General features: G+C 38.0%; 1 protein-coding gene across 1 annotated transcript; it reads left to right on the top strand.

Annotated features, from left to right (window-relative positions):
• Positions 1 to 5375: 5375 nt before the first annotated feature.
• LOC148861380 (uncharacterized) lies at positions 5376 to 6516 on the top strand. Its single transcript, XM_088941033.1, has one exon. It carries the CDS (start codon positions 5673 to 5675, stop codon positions 6195 to 6197), a length of 525 nt encoding a protein of 174 aa, XP_088797159.1. The 5' UTR covers positions 5376 to 5672; the 3' UTR covers positions 6198 to 6516.
• Positions 6517 to 23050: the final 16534 nt, after the last annotated feature.

Raw genomic sequence — 23050 nt, 5'->3', positions numbered from 1 at the left:
ACCGATTTGATCCACTTGCAGCCCTATCTATGCATACTTAAAGAAAGGCCGGAATAGGATGCACGAGATTTTTTAACCGAATTACAAATTAGAGTTAATGGGCTTTTAAAGAGCCCTAGATACTTATAAACACCTTATAACAAAATTTCATCACGTATATCCCCCATTTAATCCTTCATCACACTAAGATTTTAATTTAGGCTATCTCATTGGCCAAGATATTCATTTCTTAAATGCCCTTGATCATACCTTGAATGGACCAATTAAACCCCACCAAAATGATCCAAGAGACCAATACATCTAGAAATCCCATTGTCATCACTTGACCTTTGCTCAATTTGTTGTTGAAACTCCAATTTGCCCTGAACACTGTCATCAGACCTAGGACCTTCTAAAATATCTACCCTTGAAATTTTAATCCAAGATTCTTCTCCGTTTATTCTTTCATCAAACCAAAGATTCTCTTTCGAACACCCTCATTACCCTGAAGCACCCACAACCCTAGACACACCGAAAACATATACCTATAAATGTTTAACTTAAAATTCCTTTATTTGCCACATCATTGAATAAATATTCCATTTTGGATGTTCTCGTTGACCCAAATTTTTGTGATTTTGGCCCTCCAAAATCAATCAGATGTTTCCATAAGATTCTAGACACCCTAAAAATCCTACCCACAAAAAGTCAGCTCAAAATACCTTTGTTTGCCTCTCAATTACACCAAGATTCTATTTCAGAAACTTTACATTGGCTGGATCAAGTCTTTAATTTCCCCCTCTACCAAATTACACCATCACACCACTCAATTACACCATAGCGCTAAAATATACCGCTCTTTCAACAAAAAATTCCTTCATTTTCCCCTCCATCACACTAATTCAAGCTCAGGAGATCACACCAACTCGTCGAGTTGTTCGGTTTTATATTCCTTAGTCTAAAATATTTTATATTGTAAATTTAAGTGTTTTCATTTATTTTTTAATAATATCACTGTAATTTTTAAACTTAATTTTTTAAGTTTAAAATATTTCATTATTTTAAATATCCCCATAACTATTTCAAACTTAGTTATGTTAAATATTTCATTATTTAATTATTTAAAGAAAATGTAAAATATTTAAAATTTTTATTATTTTAAAGTTATTACTAATATTAAATATTTTATTATATAATATTTATCTATTTTTAATACTTTTTATTTATAATATTTAATTAATGAAAATTTTAAAATAATATTTTTCTAATTATTATTTGAATAATATTTAAATTGAATAATTCATAAAAATATTGTTAGTACATAATTTCGTTTTGAATTTCATAAAAGCATAAAATTATTAATAATATGTACATTATTAAATCTTTGATATTATTTGTGTTTTTAATAAATATTTTAAAGTTATTACATAATTTCTTTATAATATTTAAATAATTCTTAATTTTTTTAATTCAAACTTTCTTTTAATAGATATAGATGAAAAGTGGGGAGAGGATAAATAGGAATTAGAGATAATTTATAAGAAAAACTCTGCTAAATTAGATCTAATTTAGTAGAATGTGTGGGATAGTGATGCCACTTGGCTAGATTAGATGAGATTTTATTAGAGAGAAATTTTAGGAAGGGATATCCAAAGGTATAAACATAGAGAAAGAGGGGTGGGACAAGCATGATGAGATGTCATTATAAGAAAGGGAGAAGGGAACGATGAGGTGACTTCTTGAGGAAGCAAAGAAGGCTAAAATGAGAGGGGGCTGAGAATTCTCCCTTGAGGTGACATCCTTCTTATCTAGTGTATATATATAGATATGCCACTATATTCCGAGTGAACTTCACAATCATGATATGATATGAGGAAAACAACTTAGTAGCTAACTCACGTCATCAAACCCATCACTTTAGGTCACCCCACCTGGCCACCTTCCCCTTCAGCTTGTGGGTGGGGCAGGCAGACTCACGAGTCATGTAATATGTTCTTTGTTTTCTTTTGGCATAAGCAATTTAGCAATGGTTCGTGTACGATGAGCCTCTTTTGGTTTTGAAATACAAGATATCATATTACAGTCTAAGACAGATTATGGAGTGTGGTATGGTTCAAAACTTCATACAATATGTTTAATTTCAACCACACTATGTGGGGCACAGTGGATTCAGGCATATCGTACATTAGAGATCGACAACACTGCTGAAATTAAACATATCATTATTCCACTGTGCAAGTTTATGTCAAAGCAACAAGCCCATGATCTGATAGTACTAATATCATCATCTAAGCATTAGCCTATTTATATGGCAATCGGTTAAATGAATCACATTTCATTATTCCATTTTGCTTAATTACATATCCAATGTTAAATTACAAGCATTTAATTTTTTTTGGTATGCAAATACAAGCATTTAAATCATTTCTCAATATTCCTATTAATGTCCTCTTTGGTCTGTATCTAGCCCTTCTAGCCCCTTCATCTTGTAATAATCTCGTAGATAGTCTTTTATACACATGATCAAACTATAGTTTATCTTATTTTATTGGTTCGCGATCAGAATTAGAATCAGAATCGAAGTGGTTTGTTTTCATAATCTGTTTGGTTTAGACAGGAATGAGAATAAAATCGAAATCAACAGGAATGAGATTTCATTCCCAAGGGAGGGGAAGGGAATGACTACTCCCACAAATGGGGGAATGCCATTCCACCAGGAATGGGAATAGGATTCCGGTTCTGATTCTACCTAATTAAGCAGTTGGAATTGCAATAGCCAATTCCGGTTCTTATTCAAGACCCCTACTCCCACGAACCAAATGGGGCCTTAGTCATCTTGAGTTTTGATTGTTATAGGTAAATCCAAATTAATTTGATTATTTTATATTTGGATTCAAACTAAAATTTATCATTTGGATTTATATTAAATTCAGATTGCAATTGGATATTGAATAGCATTAACAGATTAAATGAAAATGATATATCATGTGTAATATAACATTAACACAATATTTAAATAAACTTTACTAATATACAATATAAATTTTAAGAATATATAATGTGTATATTTAAATCGAATCAAATCAAATTATATATATACAAAAGTTTTTATTATATTTAGTTTATGTATATATTTAGATCTTATAATAGAATTGTTGATAAAATAGCTCAATGGGGCAACAGTTTACTCGATCTAACTAAATGGCTTTTAGATATTTTATTGTATTCCGATGTTAACTAGCAGACCCGGACTCAAATACCCCATGTTTTTGTGAATATTACCATTGCATAGTTGGCATTGATCTTTGGAGAATTAGACTTACATTTAGGGTCAATTTGCTTCGCTTATGAAATCCATAATGAAAATTGAAATCGAAATTGATGTTGCACAATTTGGTTGCTCTCTCGTGTCAGATGATTTGGACACTAATTCATAAGATTTCTTATCAGGACCGAGGTGTGTCAGGCAAGCTGGAAGTAGCCGAATTGATGTACGCAAGAGAGAATATTAGAGTGCTTGGATTGTCTTTATCCGGGGAGGGCACTTCGATGCTAAAGTCAAAAGGTGTTTAGAAAGTATTTTGAAAGAATGAGAGAGCTTGAGAGTGTATTGTTGCCCGTAGCTTCTCAAGTAGAAATGAGTGATTTATATAGGTTTCATTGGTCAGAGCCCTTCACAATGGATATCACTTTCTTGTGGAGCCATTTCCGCTTAGTTAGGTGTACTAATATGTCAGTTGTGAGATCTGCGCGGAGGTTACGAATTGCCCAAACAACTCTGAGGCGTGCGATGTGGTAGGTTGGTCTAACGGTCGAGGTATTAACGTTCCGGGGATTTCGGGCTAGTAACGCACTATCAGTTTAAGTTAGCGGGCTCTCCTCGCAGGTCATTGTGGATTCTTACAACTTGGCCAGTCTCTGAGACAGATCGCCACAAGCTAGGGGACTTGCTAGTTCAGCTCGGGAGGTGGAGGTCAGCCTAAGCAAGGTGTTCTAGGCTAACTTGCCGAGTTGCTTGCTTACTCAGCGTTGAGGTGTTACTTGAAGGCCATGTGTCACGAGGTGATTAGGAAAATCAAATTACTCCTCATCAGAAATCCCGCGGAATTGGAATGGTCTATTTTTATAGATTGTTTAGTTCAAATGAAAATCAAAATTAGAATTTGAATCAATTGGAATAGGATTTCATTTCCTAATAAAAAATGAATAACCATTTGAGGGGGAGAATGCCAGGAATGGGATTCTGATTCCATCCAATCAAACGGATGGAATCCAATTCCACACCTCTATTCCTACAAACCAAATGGGCCCTGTATTTAATGGGCCAGTACTCAGTAGGCCATATGAAACAAGAAAGTCGATTTCGTGGATCCTAAAATCAGTCGTACTGCTACACAGCTCTAGTCCTTAGTGTAAGGGGGAAAGTCCATGTTTATCCACTCTCCACTCCTCAGTATAATTGAATTTGAATTAGAATTACTCTAACCCTGTGTCGGCCACCTACAAAAAGACAAACCCGCCATTGATAATTTGATATATCACGTGCATGTGTTTACATAAAAATTGAAAGTATTAAAAGATTAAAAAAAAGGATTGTAAATTTAAATTTGAAAAATGTTTTTGCTATACTTTAATTTAAATGCTTTAACTCACTTATTAGAATTCAAAATTGAAATATTTGAATAAATATGACTTATAAGCATAAACATTATATATTACAGCAGCAACAAAAAGGAAGCAAAGATAGAAAGAGCGGAAATTGTTTTCCCAATCAAACCAGTTTTTGGATTCAACCACTTAAAAACTTTGCAGCTTTTATGACTCTTTGTATATAATGAAGCCACCCATCCATCATCCATGTGATGTGCACAATATGAAATTTGAATGAATATAAGAAAAAAGGGATAGAAAAGAAGAAAACGTCGACCATATTCTTTTGTTTCGTCTCGGACCTCGGTTGACAACATCTGTTCGTCAGGAGGTGCGGGGACGTCTCCCTACGGGACCAGCCTGGACAACGATGGTCGGTGGACCGCCGTTGATCGCCAGACCGACCGACTCTTGAGTCTTGTCCCTCATCTCATGTAAAAGAAAAAAAAAAGTCAAAAAGTCAGAGTTTCTGACACATGAAAAGAAGGAGCACAACTTTAGCCAATAAGAACTCAGTATCAATCTTATCCTACAATTCAGAATATCAAAAGTATAATTAAATGAGAGAATATGCCCTCGTCCCCATCCCTCCACCTTCCACTCCACAGAATCACTCGCTATTGGGCAATAAAGCATCTTTTTTGTTTTTACTTCTTACCAAAGTAAAAAAGTTAAAAAGCAACTAAAAATTAAAAATTTCACCTCTGACTCAATAAGTCATAACGTCTGCGGTCCCTTTATTTGATTTTTGTTTTTGTTTTTGTTTTTTTTTGTCAAGATGGAAGGAGGAGACATGGCGCTGCGTAAAAGATAAAAGCCCATTCACCCATTATTGCAACGCACTCCATTTCTCTCTCTCTCTCTCTCTCTCTCACTACACAAAAGCTTTTTTTCCTTCGTCTGTTGCATGCTCTCTGAAACCTTCGCCTATAGATCCGATATTGCCTCAATCCTTTCTTCTCTTCTTTGCTCTGGATTTCAGCTAACAATGTATCTGCTCTGAATTTCTCTCTCTCCATTTCCTGATCCGTTTTCTTCCAAGAATGGCCAGAACCCACCAAACTCTAACATGTTTACTCGGTCTTTTCCTGATATTGCCAGCCAGCTTTTCGCCCTTCACAGCTGCAACGACTGTAACGGAAACTAGCAAAGATCAGATCGAGTGCACAATGTGCTCTGCCTGCGACAATCCATGCCACCCAATTCCCTCCCCGCCACCACCCTCACTTCCGCCGCCGTCGCCACCCCCGCCGTCGTCTGTATCCGAGTGCCCACCACCGCCTTTGCCCCCGAGTTCCGATAATAATTATCCACCTCCCCTGCCGCCATGGCAGCCCGGCTACCCGCCTGGTGGGCCCGGGGGCGCCATAGGAGGATCGGTGTACCCTCCACCCGCCGGAATCTACCCACGGCCTCCACCTCCGAACCCAATTGTACCTTACTTCCCATTTTACTATCATACTCCACCCGGTAGTCCTCAGTTCTTCTCCAACTCCATCCAATCGAAGGCCCCAATCATTTTCTCAACTAGTCTTCTTCTTCTTCTGATTTCTTTCTGCTTCCTTTAGGAAGGACAAATTGTCCAACCATAATTAGTAATGGCTCAGTCAGATTATCAAGCAGATCTATAATCTCGATACGATCTGAAGGAGCAAGAAGAACAGAAGGGATTTCGCTCTAGCCGCAGAAAGTAAGAAGGAAGACTTAAGTAAATATTCTGTTTCCAATTCCATCTCTCTGTAATTTAGATCTCTTCTCACTCATTTTCACTTTCTCCTTTATATCGTAAATTGATATATGTAATAATTATGGGGTCTTTCTTATGTAATTTATGCCATTGTTATTCAAGAAAAATAAGGAAAACTAGCGATTTTTTCTTTATCGTAACATTCTTTTTTTTTAACTGTTATAACTGTAATCGTCTCTCGGGCATTCATAGCTGCTCTATTCGAGTGTTTTTTGAATGATCTCTTTGCCAGAATTGAGGGAAGGTTAATGGGTATAGAGACTCTCAGCCTTCGGTTTTTAATGATAATATAAAAGGTGGAAAGTTGAAAGGTGATTCTTTTCTCCTTTCTTTTTCTTACGTTTTCCAGGAAAAAAAAAAGTAATTTGCATGGTGGTGGTGGAAGACGAATGGGAATTTGGGGACCGTGGAATCAAATCCACTAATCCAGAGACCATGTGACATGGAATTCTGGGAGATTCTCTATCAGTCATGGTGGATTACAGTACACACCTCGGTGGCTGGAATTTATTGGTTTTCTTCGGCATATGTGAAGCAAGCAGGTGGGTTATCTTCATGGATGAAGGGGCAGGGGACGATGGGGATGCTCAAATTCTGATGACGTTCAGTCAAGTGGCGAGTAGTGCCATTAAAATATTCAAAATATAACTACTCTCTGGTTTCTGGGTCCTGGGTTCTATTTTTCTGATTTTCTGAGAACTGGCCATTTGAGTTGCACAAGTCAACTTCGAATGCTGGTGAAGGCCTGAATGAGAGCAGTGTATGGACTCTCTCAGTACCTGACGAATCAATCATTTAATTGGGTTAAAAGAAAAGGAAGGTAGATGGTTACTTCCAACTACGTACCCCATTTTATCCGATTCAATTCATTCTGTGTCCATGAATGAAATGTCATTTGGAGTGTCTCGGAAGCGTCAAGAATACTCCCGTGAAGAACAGAAAAACAGTTCTCCTTTTTGTGGTGGGGGGTGTAATTCAAATCGGGTTGATAAATATGAGATTCATAAAGCAAGGAAAGAACTGAAAACAACCAACGAGATGAGACAAACGCAACATGACCGCATAACAAACAACACACTGAAATGAAACGAGAAGAGAAAAAATAAACGACAAAAACCGAAAGAATACAAAGTGGAGAAGGAACTTCGAAATCTCACCACTTCATTTATCTTCTTTAAGGAGTGGGCCATTTTGAAAAGAAGTTCCATTTAGTATAGAACTAGAACACGATTAATGTTGGAAGGAGCAAGAGAAATCTTTCTTAATTAATCGTTTTCAAACTAATCGAATTGGGTTCTCTAAACTAAACCAAATGGAAGAAGTATGGTGTTTCTAGAGCAGCAAAACTGCTGTGAGTATGTGTGTATGAGAGAGAGAGGCATGCAGCTCTGTTCAGAGTCTGGATCTCTTGAAAACATAACATACAAGCACAGGGTGTTCGCTAGGTTTTTCGCTTTTTAGAAAATCCTATCTCTGTCCATGAGCAAAAATTAACAGTAATTCTATATTCTTCTATTGCAATTTTTTACTTTCTATAGATTTTAGAGTGATATATAAAAAATAGAGCATTTCCTGTTTGAATTTGGTTCATTCTCAAAACGAGCCATCGTTTTCATTTTCTCTTTAATAAGTTTACCAAGAGAAAGTTTTACAAGTAACGGTCATCCCTATAACGGAACCCTTTGAAAAAATGGATTAAATTAGAAAGTTTGGTGTGGAAACACAGTTATTTGAGGTGATGACGATGGGGACGGAGCGGGGGTAAAGAGAAAGCAATTAAATGAATTGATTGATGGATAAATAGAATGGTCATTTAGGTTTGATGACAAACATATCAAACTCCAATTTCAATTGCTACCAATTTATATTCTTCCCTTGCGCTATTTATGTTTGATGACAAACATATCAAACTCCAACAAGACATATTGCATTATGCCAATCCCGTCCAAAATATTTATTAGATTGGATTGGACCTGATTCATCCATAATAAATTTATATTGGATTGGGTTGGATTAAGTCAATATATGATCCGTTAATATAAGATAAGAATATAGATGTTAATGAATCAGATTTGGATTGAAACCAATCTAAATCAAAATGAATTTGAACAGATTGAATGGTCCAAACATTGAATTGGATCAGTTCAAAAGGGTCCAAAATATTCATGGATTGGATTGGACCTGGTCCATTTGTAACGGACTCACATTGGACTGGATCGAATTGGACCAAATCCAGTCCAATTGACGCCCCTAGCTGTGACCAAGCTATTATTGGCAAGATTTCTGTCAGTCTACTCTCTTGCTAGTCTACTTTATTCTTTGTTGGGAGCTGCTGGATTGCCTGGTGCATAAACTTGACCTCAATGTTCGCATGAACACTCTCATTATCCTTCCTCTCCGTGACCATGTCTGGAACTAAAACTCAGGAAGTTGACCCAATAAAAAAATAATCTACAAGAAGAAAAGGGGAAGAAGAATAACTGAATAAGGAAAGGACGAAGAGAATAGGAGAGGAACTTACAGTCGGTTGATGTGATCTCGCCAGTGGTCTAGTCACAACATATTGAGATACGATGGGAGGAGAGTTGGAGCTAGAGAGAGAAAGTCGAGAAGTTTGGATTTTGTTGTTTTTCTTCATTTAGTGTCCGGTTCAATTGGTTGGACCATCGTTAAGGGAGAGATCCCGTTAAATCCCTGTTAATTGAAGAAGACAACATGTTTGTTTTTTATTTGCAGATACACACTTCCCATGAACCAGAGGGTTAACAGGATGCGAACTCTTCAAAACCGCCTTTGTTTCGAAATTTTGAAGAGCTGACAAGATATCGAGTTTAAAGCCGTCTTTGGGAGTGTTTTTTCTTTCTTTCTTTTGTCTTCTTTTTTTGCCAAAAGGGGTTCTAAAAAGTGTTTTTTTATTAATGTTTGGTTGATTATCAGCTTTTTGTTCAATTCTTATACCAATTGCAATCCAAAATGATTGTTCTGTCGAGATTCTGAAGATATAAATCGTATATTTATCACCTGCCCTATTTCCAATCAAACATGGTGTTTAGTAGAAGGCAAATTTCCAATTCCTGATTATAGAAGAGGCCAGGATATATATATATATATATATATGTGGATAAATATGTTATGTTATGATCGTGCCTTAAACACTTTGTTTCATGAATCAGTTCCAAATTAAGTTGAGAAAAAAAAAAAAAAATCCAATGGCAAAACTTATTATGGTAGGGGCCATGATCACAGCTAAAACTTATTATATGACTATATATGGATTTAACAATGACCTATCAAATTCATTGGTCGAATAACAATAATTTGATGCGCCTTATAATGAATTTTTAGTAGACAGGAAGTTCAAACATCTTTGAGGTATTATTAATAAAGTTATCGCATGATGTCTACATTTTCTAGACTCCCGTTATTGTTGAATACAATGTATATCTTCATTAAAACAATTAAAAAGTGCACCCCTTATGTATATACGATTTATTCATAGTTATTTCAACCCTTTATTAGTATCAGTCGAATTGAAGTGGAATCGAAATCTTTCGGAATCGGAATTGGAATGGTTTATTTCTATAATCTGTTTAGTTCAGATAGGAATGAGGATGGGAATTAAAATAAGAAGGAATGGGATTTCATTTCCAAGGAAAGGGTAGGGAATGATCATTCCCTGAAATAGGGGAATGCCATTCCAGCAGAAATAGGAATGAGATTCCAATTCCATCCAACCAAACAGTTGGAATCGGAACAGCCCATTTCAATTCCAATTCTAAACCCCTATTTCCGTGAACTAAGCGGGGCCTTAGTGTTATTAATATATAATATATCCAATCATAGTTGCTTCAACTATATCCATTTCTGTATCTTTATCCATGCTTCTCAATAGGATATGCAATACCAATCAACCAATACATGGTTGATTGGTAATAAAATGATCTAATATTATAGTTCTAATCTATTTTATATTATATATATAGATTCATAAATTGTATACATACATTATATGTCATATATTATATATTCAATGTTCTATATTATACATATTTAAAATTTTCCATTTAGAAACATAACCCAGAACTTAAGCCCAGCCCGGCCCGGTCCATGAACTTAGGTTGCATATAGAGGGTACTCTTTTTTTGGGTAAATTACAAAGACCCCCCTTGTATTATGGGGTCAGTGACAAAGTCCTCCCTGTACTTTTTTTTACAACAAAGACCCCCTGAACTTTATACGTTAGACAAAGACTCCCCTTGGTCGTTAAGTCAGATGATGGAAAGCATTAAATTACCAAAATATCCCACTAAACTTTTTTTATTTTCTTTTTCTTACTCTTTTTTCTCTTAAAACCAATTTAACCTATTGTTTTCCTTCATTTTGATTTTCACTTCACATACCATGATTATGGCCTTGATGTTTTCCTCCTGAAACTGCCTGGACTGAAACCAGATTCCTCTCTCCGTTTTTTTTACAAGAGTACAGACAGGAAAAAAAAGAATTGAAATAGAGGGAAAGAGTCAAAGCAGCTTCAATCAAGATGAAAATATCAACGCCATAATCATGATATGTGAAGTGAAAGTCAAAAAAAAGGAAAACAATAGGTTAAATAGGTTTTAAGAGAAAAGGGGCAAGACAAAGAAAATAGAAAAAGTTTAATGGGATATTTTGGTAATTTAATGCTTTTCATCATCTGATTTAACGGCCAAGGGGGTCTTTGTATAACAGTTAAAATTCAGGGAGTCTTTATCGCAAACAAAAAGTACAGAGGGGATTTTGTCACTGACCCCATAGTACAAGGGGGTCTTTATAATTTACCCTTTTTTTTTTGGTACATATAATAAATAGGGGGTACTCTGGTATGGACTCGCATTGGATATTTGGATTAGATACATATATAGTCTGTAATAACTAATAAGATAGGGTTAGTAGCTCCTAAGAGTTACATTCCAGAATTCTAAGTTATAATCTTTTACGTCGATCAGACAGAAGATTTACAGAACCGAGAGCTTCAGACAATGACCCAAGGTAAAGGTATCTGTTTTGATGTGGCCCATGTATTCACAAATGCAAACCAAAGCAACAAGCCTGAACAAAGAAGCATTATATAAATATATGGTCGACATTTTCTGATTGTTCACACATTTTAGAAAGAAGAATCCGCTTTGATTTGTTCTTTCTTCAGTTAGTATTAACGATGCAGCTCAAGCATTTCTTTAATAATAAATAATTCATAATATTGGGGGAGAAGAGATCTCCCAGCAAGGAGTTCAAATCAGTTCCCCACAAGATTGTCTCTCATAACGTCCCACAGAACATCTCTGCCATGTATTGGGAACATCTCCCGATGATGATATCAAAATTTTTGATATATCATGGGGAGATATTCCCAATACATGGTGAAGAAATGTTGTGGGACGTTGTGGGGGGTAATCTGGTGGGGGGCTGGTTTGGTCTCCCCAGCAAGACCTTCCCATTGAACACATTTAAAAGAATTCGCATTGAGTTCGAATCTACTCTTCACACCAACTTCACAGGCACATCCCACCATGTATCGAAAACATCTCCTGTATTTATATGTTATTATTCATAGAAGATGTTTTTAATACACGATGAGATATATCTGTGAAGTGTGTTCTATGAAGAGCAAATCCCAATTAATACATGGACTCTCCACAGAATGTGCCCCACATGCACATACAACTGTAAATTAGAAATATCTCCCATACTTGTCATAGTGAGATGTTTCCATTGCATGGTTGGATGTGTATGTGTGGAGCGTTTTATGAGGAGCCCATGTGAACTCGCTGTAAAAGATATCAAAATTTTAAATTTACTATAATCTGATGCTAATGTCATATTTCAGAGAGTTGCTTTGCTTAGCTGAAGGGACTTGTTATGAGGTTAATTTGTCAAAGATAAGTCAGAAATGAGAAAAGGGGTTTTAAAAAGGCCCACCAAAATTTTGAATATAGCATAATTTGAGGAGAGTACCATATTCCAGAGCTCTTTCACTTGGCAGAAGGGACTTATTGTGAGGTTAATTTGCCTACTATATATCTCAAATAATAAGGGGTCTTACAAATCCACCATTTGAAAAGGAATGGCATATGGATTTCTGGACCAGGCGTAATTGGATTGGATTTCAATTGGATCATATTAATTAGAATCCAATCGAGTGACGGCCCTTCTATGAACATACGTATCCATCAAATATATATATATCATCTGTTTGTGTCATACATAAACAGGTTAGATAGGTTTCAGGTAAGGTTCAAAGTATGGATATGATATGCATATTGGTAGTATCGTATTGGTACTTAAAAATGGTTGAAACTCTATTTTTTTTTTTAATGTTGGTTTTGGGAAGTTAAAAGTATGTTTTTTATTATTAAAAAAAAAGTTGGGGTTCTAAAACACCTGAAAACAGGCATTTCAGAGCATATCTTTTTCAAAAGATACGATACGATACGCCTGATATGGGGCATATCGTATCGATATTTTAAACCATGGCCTGAGGACATTAGAATAGTTTTGCCTTTTCTCATTATATTCAATAGGGAAAATTTAAAGTACACCTAAATTTTAGGAAATTGACTAACTCTACCCTTACTGTTAACATATTATCTTAAAGTATTTTTTATTTTTCTAACAATTGACTAAATACTCCTTATTGTAGGTATTTGTTAACAAAAAGATGAAAAAGACTATTTAGTACAGCATTCTTATTTAAATTTTCAAAATGAAACTGATGAGGGGTAATTTGGCGCGACCTAATAAGTAAAGGTCACGTGGACGCAATCTGCCCATGGAATGACAACTCAACAAGGAGAGCCTAGTCAGCAGTTTATGGAGTTCGGATCTTCTGCCACCTCGGCATTATGCCACTTCGGCATAACACCACTTCGGCATAAAGTCACCCCGGCGCCTAATCAAGTTCAGGGCTTAGGAGCCGAAGTGACACGTAACTGATTCCAGAAGCTTCCCAGCAGACTCCAAACATCATGGGATCACCCCGCGTAATAGCAAGCCTTATCCTTTCCCCGCCCGGATCGAGCGGCGACGATAAACTTCATTGACTAATACGTTACTCTCTGACTAAAGCGAAAATGGATCTCATTCACCTAGGCCACAGATCCCGGAACTATTTCAGGAAATCCATGATAACTCAGCTATATAAGAGCATCGATCCCTCCAGGGTACAGGTACGCGCGATTATTTGCTCACTATCACTCTAGCACTCAAGTATTCAACTTGCATCCACAATACAGTACTGACTTAGGAATTGAAATGGCATCGACAAGTTAGCCACCTCGGGTTCTCCGGTCCTTTATTTTGCAGCTTGGTCTAGCTCGCCACGCAACCAGGGTCCAGGTCATCTTCCAGCTAGGAGTATCCAGATCGTGCACTATCAATTGACATCACCTGTGAGAACGACCGAAAGGTCATCCCAATTCTGATTACAGTCTCAGACTCAGTTTCAACCTCAATGGCATCATTCAGATACAACGGAAAGAGTAACATGAACATTACTGGGGGGCAAGAGCAACAGATAGTCGCTCCCCAAGGACCCTCGATGACTATCATCCAGTTCACCATTCCCCTGACCATCTCCAAGGTCCCATCATTGTTTGTGCCGCACACTACCCAACAAGTGAGTTCCTCACTCCCCCAGGTGAACGCCATGTTCTCGGAGCCTATCATGATTCCCCTTGGGGTCAAGCACTCCCAGTTCAACAACCTCATCCAGAGCATTCGAACGATGCAGATCCAAATGCAGCATATCCACCAGTTCTAGCAGTTTCAATAGTACTATTTTTACCAACAATATCAGCAGTAGTTCCCACCACTGCAACCAAGCCGACCGACAAACCATCATCAAGGGAAAATCCAAAACCAGAATTAGCACCAGGCTCACCAGAACATCCGCCAGTCTCCTCCCCCCCCCCCCCCATGTGGGGAAAGAACTTCGCAGGTACCAGTCCCTCCCTTGGGACAGACCTCGTCGCGGGGTATAGTACGCGATCGACGTACTCCCCCAACTTCCCAAAGAGAGAGCTCAAGGGATAGGCCCGAACCCAACCAGCCCGAGAGGCGCAGTCAGCAAAATTCTCATGAAGATCATTAGCTCAGGGCCCAAGGCGTGGGCTCGAGAAGAGACCCCTCGGTTCCGTGCAACAGCCAGCACCGAGCACGCGATGAAGAGGAAGCAGCGAGGAGAATCTCTTAACCACCTCGCCCTACTATTTGGAGTAAGATCGAAGCACCTGACAACACAGAGGCCAGTAGTACAAATGCTCCTCCACCAAAGAAGTAGCAGTGGCGACGCCGCAAGACTCACCGTTCATTAGCAAGGAATGATCCACCAGCAAAGCCCAGCCATCCAACAGATCAAGGTCGAGAAAGAGAGGATGTGAGTCCGGTGGCCACAGAAACAACACCTGCTCTTTTGAGCCAGCCTTCCCCCTATCACCCGAGCTCCTAGTGGCCCCGATGCCAAAAGATTTCAAGGTGTTGCCTCTAGACAAGTATGATGGGTCCTTTAATCCCAACAATGACATAGACGCATTCCAGTCCTAGATGCATCTCGCTGGGGCCGACGAGGCTTGTATGTGTGTGGCTTTCTCCACCACATTCAGAAGAGTAGTTCAAACCTGCTACAGAAACCTCGTGTCAGGTGCCATCAAAAGCTGGACACAGTTCGCGGATATGTTTACAACCCACTTCATCACTAGTAAGGAGTGTCCGAAGTCATAGGAGAGCCTTTTGAATGCGGTGCAGAAGGAAGGAGAGTCGATTCGGAGCTACATCAAGCGCTTCAATGAGACATGCCTTTAAATACTAGACCTTAACCCAGCAGTACATCTCACTACAACACACAAAGGAATCACCCACAAAGAGTTCAAGTGGCATATCGTGGCCCAAAAGCCAAAGAACATCACTGAATTCCTCAAGTTGGCCAATCAGTTTATCAGCACAGAACAAGAGACAAACCAGAAAACCGATAACCAGCCAGGAGAAAAGAGGAAGAGAGAGGAAGAAGGAATGAGTAGCAACAAAAGGAAAAAAAGTAAGTCCCCCAAGCAAAGAAGCAAGTCCCCAAGCTCGAGGAGTAAGTCCCCCTTGCGAAGTTATAGGTCGGGTCGACGTTCCAGGACCCCGCTAGTGGAGAGAGCGAACTATACTCCCCTGAACGCGAAGCGGGGACAGATTCTATTGTCAGATGGCCACCCAAGTTTCGTGCAGACCCAGCGACTAAGAACCCGAACATCTATTGTCACTTTCATTGGGACCCTTATACAACACAGAAAACTGCAGAAACCTTCGCGATGAGATCGAAGAGCTAATCTGTCATGGGTACTTAAAGAAGTACATTTTGCGCGAAGAAAAAGAACAAGAGAGCCAATAGGGAGATCGGAAAAAAGACACCCTAGAGAGCAGTAAACAGAATGAGCAGCCACGTCGCCCGCTGCCAGAAGAAAGACCGATCCGCGAGGTGATTAATATGATCACTGGAGGATCTATTGTAGTGGGGTGTACACTAGCAGCCGAGAAAACGTCAGCCCGAGAGCTAAAGCATGAAGCAGAGAACCCACCCAAGTAACCACAAACCGAAGAACCAATCTACTTTATCGGGATGATGCCCGTGGAATTCAGTGTCCTCATGACATCGCCCGGGTCATGAAGATGATCATCAATGACTTTGAAGTAAAGCGGATCTTGGTGGACTTAGGCAGTTCAGCCGATATCCTCTTCAAAGGAACATTTGACAAGTTGCAACTATAGCAAATCAATCTAAAACCTGCAGATGCCCCACTAATAGGATTCAGTGGAGAAGAAGACAAGCCTATAGGTCGTGTTACAGTACCAATGGAGGTGAACACGTGGCTAAATATTTTCAAGTTTGAGCACACATTGTTGGTGGTCACAACTCTATTATGCCTTATTTTTATGTCTTATTTATATATGCCTTATTTATATATGTCTTATTTACTACTACTATATTTATATGCCTTATTTATATGTCTGACAGGTTTATGATCAGCTATTAAGCTTTATCTTCAAAAAAAAAATGAAGCGTAGATATCATAATAATGAGGCATAAGTGTGTAAATGGCGGCAAAGACTCATAACCAATGTTTTAAAAACTGACCTCCTCTGCTGGGTCGTGGGTCATCGATTCAAGTGTCTAGATCAAATGAGTCAAACCCTGTTTTATTAGTATTATGTAAATTATATATATGTGTATAGGTATATGTAAACAACTATAATTATATTTTATATGATGTATTATTTTATATTTAATTTATTTATTTTTAATTCAGTCTTTTATAAATTGCAATTGAGGCCAAAAAAAAGTTTTTTTAACAAAAGTAGAGGGGCAAGGCGCATACCACACCTTAGGTCACATAGATCTCGAAAACTTACCCAAAATCAGAACAAAAATACCCCAATCGAACATCATGGTGCAAAATTATGGCCTCCAAAAATTTGTACATACATTAAGTGTGCAACCCATGACCCAATGATTGGGTCAAATGGTTGAACCGCCTGGATTAGACAGTTTTTGACCAGGTCATTGATATTTGACTAAACAATGGATTTCAATAGAACCGACCCAGAATCAAAGCCGAATAATGGTTTGAATGATTTAACTGCTGGGTCAATGATGAGTTGAAAACACTATCTCAAAAATACTGTTATCGGCTCAATTTTTGAGTTTTGTGTTAATTTTTGGGTTTAAGGGCAACTTTTTTTCCTTAATATAAGTAAAAAGTAATATTTTTATATAATAATTATAATGGGATAACTTTTATAAAAATATCAAAAAAGGGCAATAGAGAATAATGGTTTGAATGATTCGTCTTCCTCCTTTGTCTCTATATTTTTCCGAACACTCCTTTTCGATGCTGATGACTCAATGGCTCAAGCTAGGAGCCAGGAGCAAGTTACTGATGAGTCAGACCACTTTCGGACACTGCATTAAACACTATTGTCTATTTGTCCATCTGTCTATTGAGTCCTATTGAGTCAGTTGACTCAATGGCTCCTAGCTTGGTCCGAAAGTTGTTCGGCTGTCTATTTGCAAAACTGCAAATGGACTCCGCAGCAGTTGTCTATTTTTCTAGCCAGGTCGAGAAACAGAGGAATCGTATCAAAAAAAGGTAATAGGCACTGCTGATGACTCAAGCTAGGAGCCCGACACTCCTTTTCGCTGGAGACAACCGCTTTCGGACACTCTTAACTGTAATTGTTGGGGAAGATGGGGTCACTGTAACTTTGGAGGAGAATCTCTGAGGCGCGTCTGAAGACACTGTCTTTAGAACGTTATTTGCCCCCACTCAGTTTTACTGAGTTTGCTATTGGGTTACAGGCAAATTCGTTCCCATGATACAATAGAGCCTTGGGCGAGAATCTGCAACCAACAAAGTTGAAGAGTCTCCAAAGAAACCTTTTGTGAGACTGTAGCAGACCGGACTGACAGAGAGAGAGAGATAGTGAATTTCGAAATTGTGTGTTTTGGAGTCTGATTCATACTCCTTAAATAATTGTGAAGAGGTATGAGGAAAAGGTAGGTGCTGGTTTAGAGAATGCACCTTGAACAGTCACAATTTCAAACATTGTGACTGTTTAAAAAGTTGTTAACAGTTGGTGACTGTTAACTTTGAATTGTACCTCTTGATCACACCCGATCGAATCGTGACCATTGATCTCATCAACAGTGATCAGCGGTGATCAACGCACCAAAACCAAAGCCGTCCATCGCGAGCCATGCGGGTGCGAGCAAAGTGCGCCTCTAAAGCGCCTCATTGCGCCACACACACGCACGCACATGCGTGCACGCGCGTTGTGCGGTATCGAATCCCATACTCTCCTCTACTAATTCTAAGGAGTGTAAATCAGCTCCTATTGAAATACTGAAAAACCAACCTTGTATTTATCCAATGTGGGACAAGTTCAAAACTGGGTTTTTTTTTGTAAGAGAAATTTTGATTTTTCAACCAAGTGTACAGGTGCAATTTTGCAATTTCTCATGTAATTGACCAATCAAACCCATTGGATTTAATCTCTTATGAGATTAAAATCCAACAATCCCCCACATTGATTGATCAATTACATAGTTCTCTCTCAATCCAAACTACTATGACACAGTTATGCATACATAAGGTGTTTATCAACTTAAACCTCTTGTTAGTATAGTTATCTCAAAGCCTTGTCAAAGTTATTGGTGGTAAGACCTTAAACCAACTACTCTCAAGACAAACCGGAGACACCTATACACATAAAAATGTTCAGTCTCTGCAAGAATTTCAAATTTTGTTCAGCACTGTTATGGCCATGTGCTTCTTTCCTGGTTTCATGAACAATCCGGAGAGCAAACCCAAACCCTCATGAGAAGCGACACCACTTCTATGTTCACATAGGTGAAGTTCCACTATGTGCTCCGTTATTTGACACATTTCAAAACTTCATTAAGAGTTTATCTCAACCTCTCATCATAACGGACAGTACTATTTATGTTGTGATGGGAAATTTCTCAATGTCAGTGCTAACAGTCACATTGTTGTAACTTGTTGTTGCCCATTAAACCCAATACTGATGGCTTTTCAATTCAGATTGGGTTACCATTATAGGTGACTAAGTAAAGGGTTTTAATCACATCTCTTTGGTTGTCATTCTTATCAATTCTCTGGCTAAACCATTGGTAAGAGGATCAACCAAGTTTTTACTTGACCTCACATAGGTTATAGTGATGACTCCATCTTGAATCAGTTGCCTAACAAATTCATGTCTCAGACTTATATGTATGGACTTACCATTGAAGATACCACTGTAGGCCCTTGACAGAATTGCCTCACTATCACAGTAAATGGAAATTGGAGGCATAGGACTAGGCCAAAGTTTTATATCAAATAATAAATTCCTAATCCATTCAGCCTATTTTCCAACAGCCGCTAAGGCTATGAATTCGGATTCCATGGTCGAGTGAGATATACAAGTTTGTCTCTTGGATACCCAAGAGATCGCACCCCCACCAAGGATAAAAATCCATCCAGATGTGAACTTGTTATCTCCATTACCGGTAATCCAATTTGCATCAATGTACCCTTCTAGTACAACCGGATAATCACAATAAAACAAGCCAAGTTCCAATGTTCTCTTGAGATACCCAAGAACTCTCCCAACTACCTTCCAGTGCTCTACATCGGGATTACTTATAAACCGACTGAATTTACTTACTACAAATGTAATATCAGGTCTGGTACAAAGCATAGCATACATCAAGCTCCCTACTGCACTAGCATACTCAAGTTGTGCAATTGCTCTATCAGTATTTTCTACTAGCTTTATACTAGAATCATATGGCATGTTATATTCTTTAAACCCTAAATGCTTAAATTTCTCAAGTACTTTCTCAATATATTGTGATTGGCTTAATGCATAGCCCCTACTATGCTTTTTAACTTTTATTCCCAAGATGGTATCTACTTCTCCTAAATCTTTCATCTTGAAAACAGAGGATAAGTAGTTTTTAGTTTCATTTATGCCAACCATATTTGTACCCACAATAAGCATATCATCCACATAAAGACACATAATTATTCCATAATTTTCAGTGAATTTTGAATAGATGCATCTATCAGCACTATTATGTTTAAAACCAAAAGCTAGAATGCAAGAATCAAATTTCTCATGCCACTGTTTAGGTGCTTGTTTTAATCCATATAGTGATTTAACCAGTTTATAAACTTTCTTCTCGTTTCCAAGAAGAACAAATCCTTCTGGTTGTTCCATGTAAACCTCTTCATTTAAATCACCGTTTAAGAAAGCAGTTTTAGCATCCATTTGGTGAACAGATAAGTGATAAATGGATGCTAATGCTATAAGTGTTCTAATAGAAGTTGTTCTAGCCATTGGTGCATAGGTGTCAAAGTAATCAATCCCTTCATTTTGACTAAATCCTTTGTCTACCAATCTAGTCTTAAAAGTTTGCATAGTTCCATCTGTGTTGTATTTTCTTCTAAACACCTATTTACATTTTATTGGTTTTGATCTTGAAGGCAGAACTTCTAGTACCCATGTGTTATTTGACATTATTGAATCAATTTCATCATTTACAACTTCCTTCCAAAAGGCAGCATCTCTAGAGGTCATGGCCTCATTACAGATTTTTTGATCATTTTCAATATTTATGACAATGGGTATTTTATTTAAAATCTTCTCTCTATCAACCTCAACCAAAAATACAATTGACTGAGTAGAGATAAAATCTGAACCTAAGTGTTTCTCTATTCTTTGTCTTTGACTTCTTCTAAGTTCTATTTTAGGTGTTATAGTTGTGTCATTTCTTCTTTCAGTCTCATTATTATCAACATGTATTGAGATCTGAGTTTCTCTGTCATTTTTTGTGGATTCATTTTCTGCAGGTTCAAAACACAGTTTATTTTTAAAGAATTCAACATCTCTAGTTTCAATTATTATGTTGGACTCTAAGTCTAGAAGCCTATAGGCCTTGCTATGTTCTGCATATCCAACAAACATATTTTTCTTAGCTCTGAGTCCTAATTTGGTTCTTTTAAGATCTGGAATTCTATAATATGCTAAGCACCCCCACACTTTTAGATATGCTAAATTAGGTTTTCTTCCTGTCCATAATTCATATGGGCATTTGTTATTAACTCTAGAAACAATTCTGTTATGTAAATGGCAGGTTGTTAGGAGTGCTTTCCCCACAGGTTTAAGGGTGCATTAGCTTTTAACAACATGCAATTTATCATTTCTGTAAGTGTTCTATTTTTCCTTTCAGCCAGGGTCTTATCCTTATTGTCTTTAAACTAAGACTCTTCTTCAATACGAAGGTGTTGCTGAATTTGCTCAAAGGTAAATTCTTCAGCCTTGTGCAGAAGCTTCTTCTTGTAATCCTTCCAAGAGGGTGGAAGTTTGGCAATGATTGCTCCCACTTGGAAAGATTCAGAAAGGATGATGTTAAGGGATCGAATTTTATTGACTATCATCTGTAGTTCATGAACTTGCTCTATTATGGGTTTATGGTCGTTCATGGTGAAGTCAAAATATTCTGCAATAAGATACTTATTCGTACCTGCTTCTTGCACTTTGTATTTGAATTTCAGGGCCTTCCAAATTTCTTTTGGAGATGTTAGTTCCTTGTAGAAGTTGTAGAGCCGGTCTGATAAAGCATTCAGTATGTGTCATCGGCACAGAAGTGAGTCTTCTTCTCGTTTTGCTCTTTCCTTCTTTAGTTTCTCTGAGTCTTTGTCAGTGGGTTCAGGAAGTGATTGCAAATTCGAGTCTAGGAGATGGTATAGCTTCAGTGTGGTCAGAAAGAAGATCATCTTGTCTTGCCATCAGCTGAAATTTGCTCCATCGAACTGGTATAGTCAAACAAGATCTCGGTTCATCATCTTGATTGAAGTCATACTTGCTTCCGCCTCCATTGTAGAATAACGTTCTAAAATTGTTGGGGGAGATGGGGTCACTGTAACTTTGGAGGAGAATCTCTAAGGCGTGTTTGAAGACATTGTCTTTAGAACGTTATTTGCCCCCACTCAGTTTTACTGAGTTTGCTGTTGGGTTACAGGCAAATTCGTTCCCAGGATACAATAGAGCCTTGGGCGAGAATCTGCAACCAACAAAGTTGAAGAGTCTCCAAAGAAACCTTCTATGAGACTGTAGCAAACCGGACTGAGAGAGAGAAATAGTGAATTTCGAAATTGTGTGTTTTGGAGTCTAATTCATGCTCCTTAAATAATTTGTGAAGAGGTATGAGGAAAAGGTAGGTGCTGGTTTAGAGACGACACCTTGAACAGTCACAATGTTACAATTTCAAACATTGTGACTGTTTAAAAAGTTGTTAACAGTTGGTGACTGTTAACTTTGAATTGTGCCTCTTGATCACACCCGAACCAATGATCTCATCAACAGTGATCAACGGTGATCAACACACCAAAACCAAAGCCGCCCATCGCGAGCCACGCGGGTGCAAGCAAGTGCACCTCTAAAGCGCCTCATTGCGCCACACACACGCACGCACACGCGTGGGCGCACATTGCGTGGTATCGAATCCCCATACTCTCCTTTACTAATTCTAAGTAGTGTAAGTCAACTCCTATTGAAATACTGAAAACCAACCTTGTATTTATTCAATGTGGGATAAGTTCAAAATTGGTTTTTTTTACTAGAGAAAAACTGATTTTTCAACCAAGTGTGCAAGTGCAATTTCTCATGTAATTGACCAATCAAACCTATTGGATTTAATCTCTTATGAACAGTAATGTCTAAAATTACGTATCGCAGATTCCCTCACCATAAGTTTTCAGCGGTCCGAAAGGAGTACAGAAGCTTGGTCCTGAAGCGGGTGAGTTTTCTACGGTCTGTAATATTAGACATTACAGCTGCGCCCGACACTCCTTTTCGCTGGATACAACCGCTTAAGAAGCATTGAATTTGGCGGTTTGATTTTGGATGATACTGGATTCGCCATAAGTGTAGTTGTGGTAGAGGACTGGACGAGTTCTTGGGGAAGAATACAATCGCATTGCTAAAGAGGTGACGAAGATCACAGAAGAACTTTCAGCTGCAACCAGAGTACCGTCCTTCTTCCAACCTCGATCTCACTGTTTCAAAATCAAGATGTTGCCCGACCAAGCTTTT

The sequence above is a fragment of the Nelumbo lutea genome, chromosome 4 (genome assembly GCF_056320005.1).
Source record: "Nelumbo lutea isolate HS-2025 chromosome 4, American lotus-T2T, whole genome shotgun sequence".
NCBI lineage: Eukaryota > Viridiplantae > Streptophyta > Magnoliopsida > Proteales > Nelumbonaceae > Nelumbo > Nelumbo lutea.
This window is presented reverse-complemented; position numbering and strand designations above follow the sequence as displayed.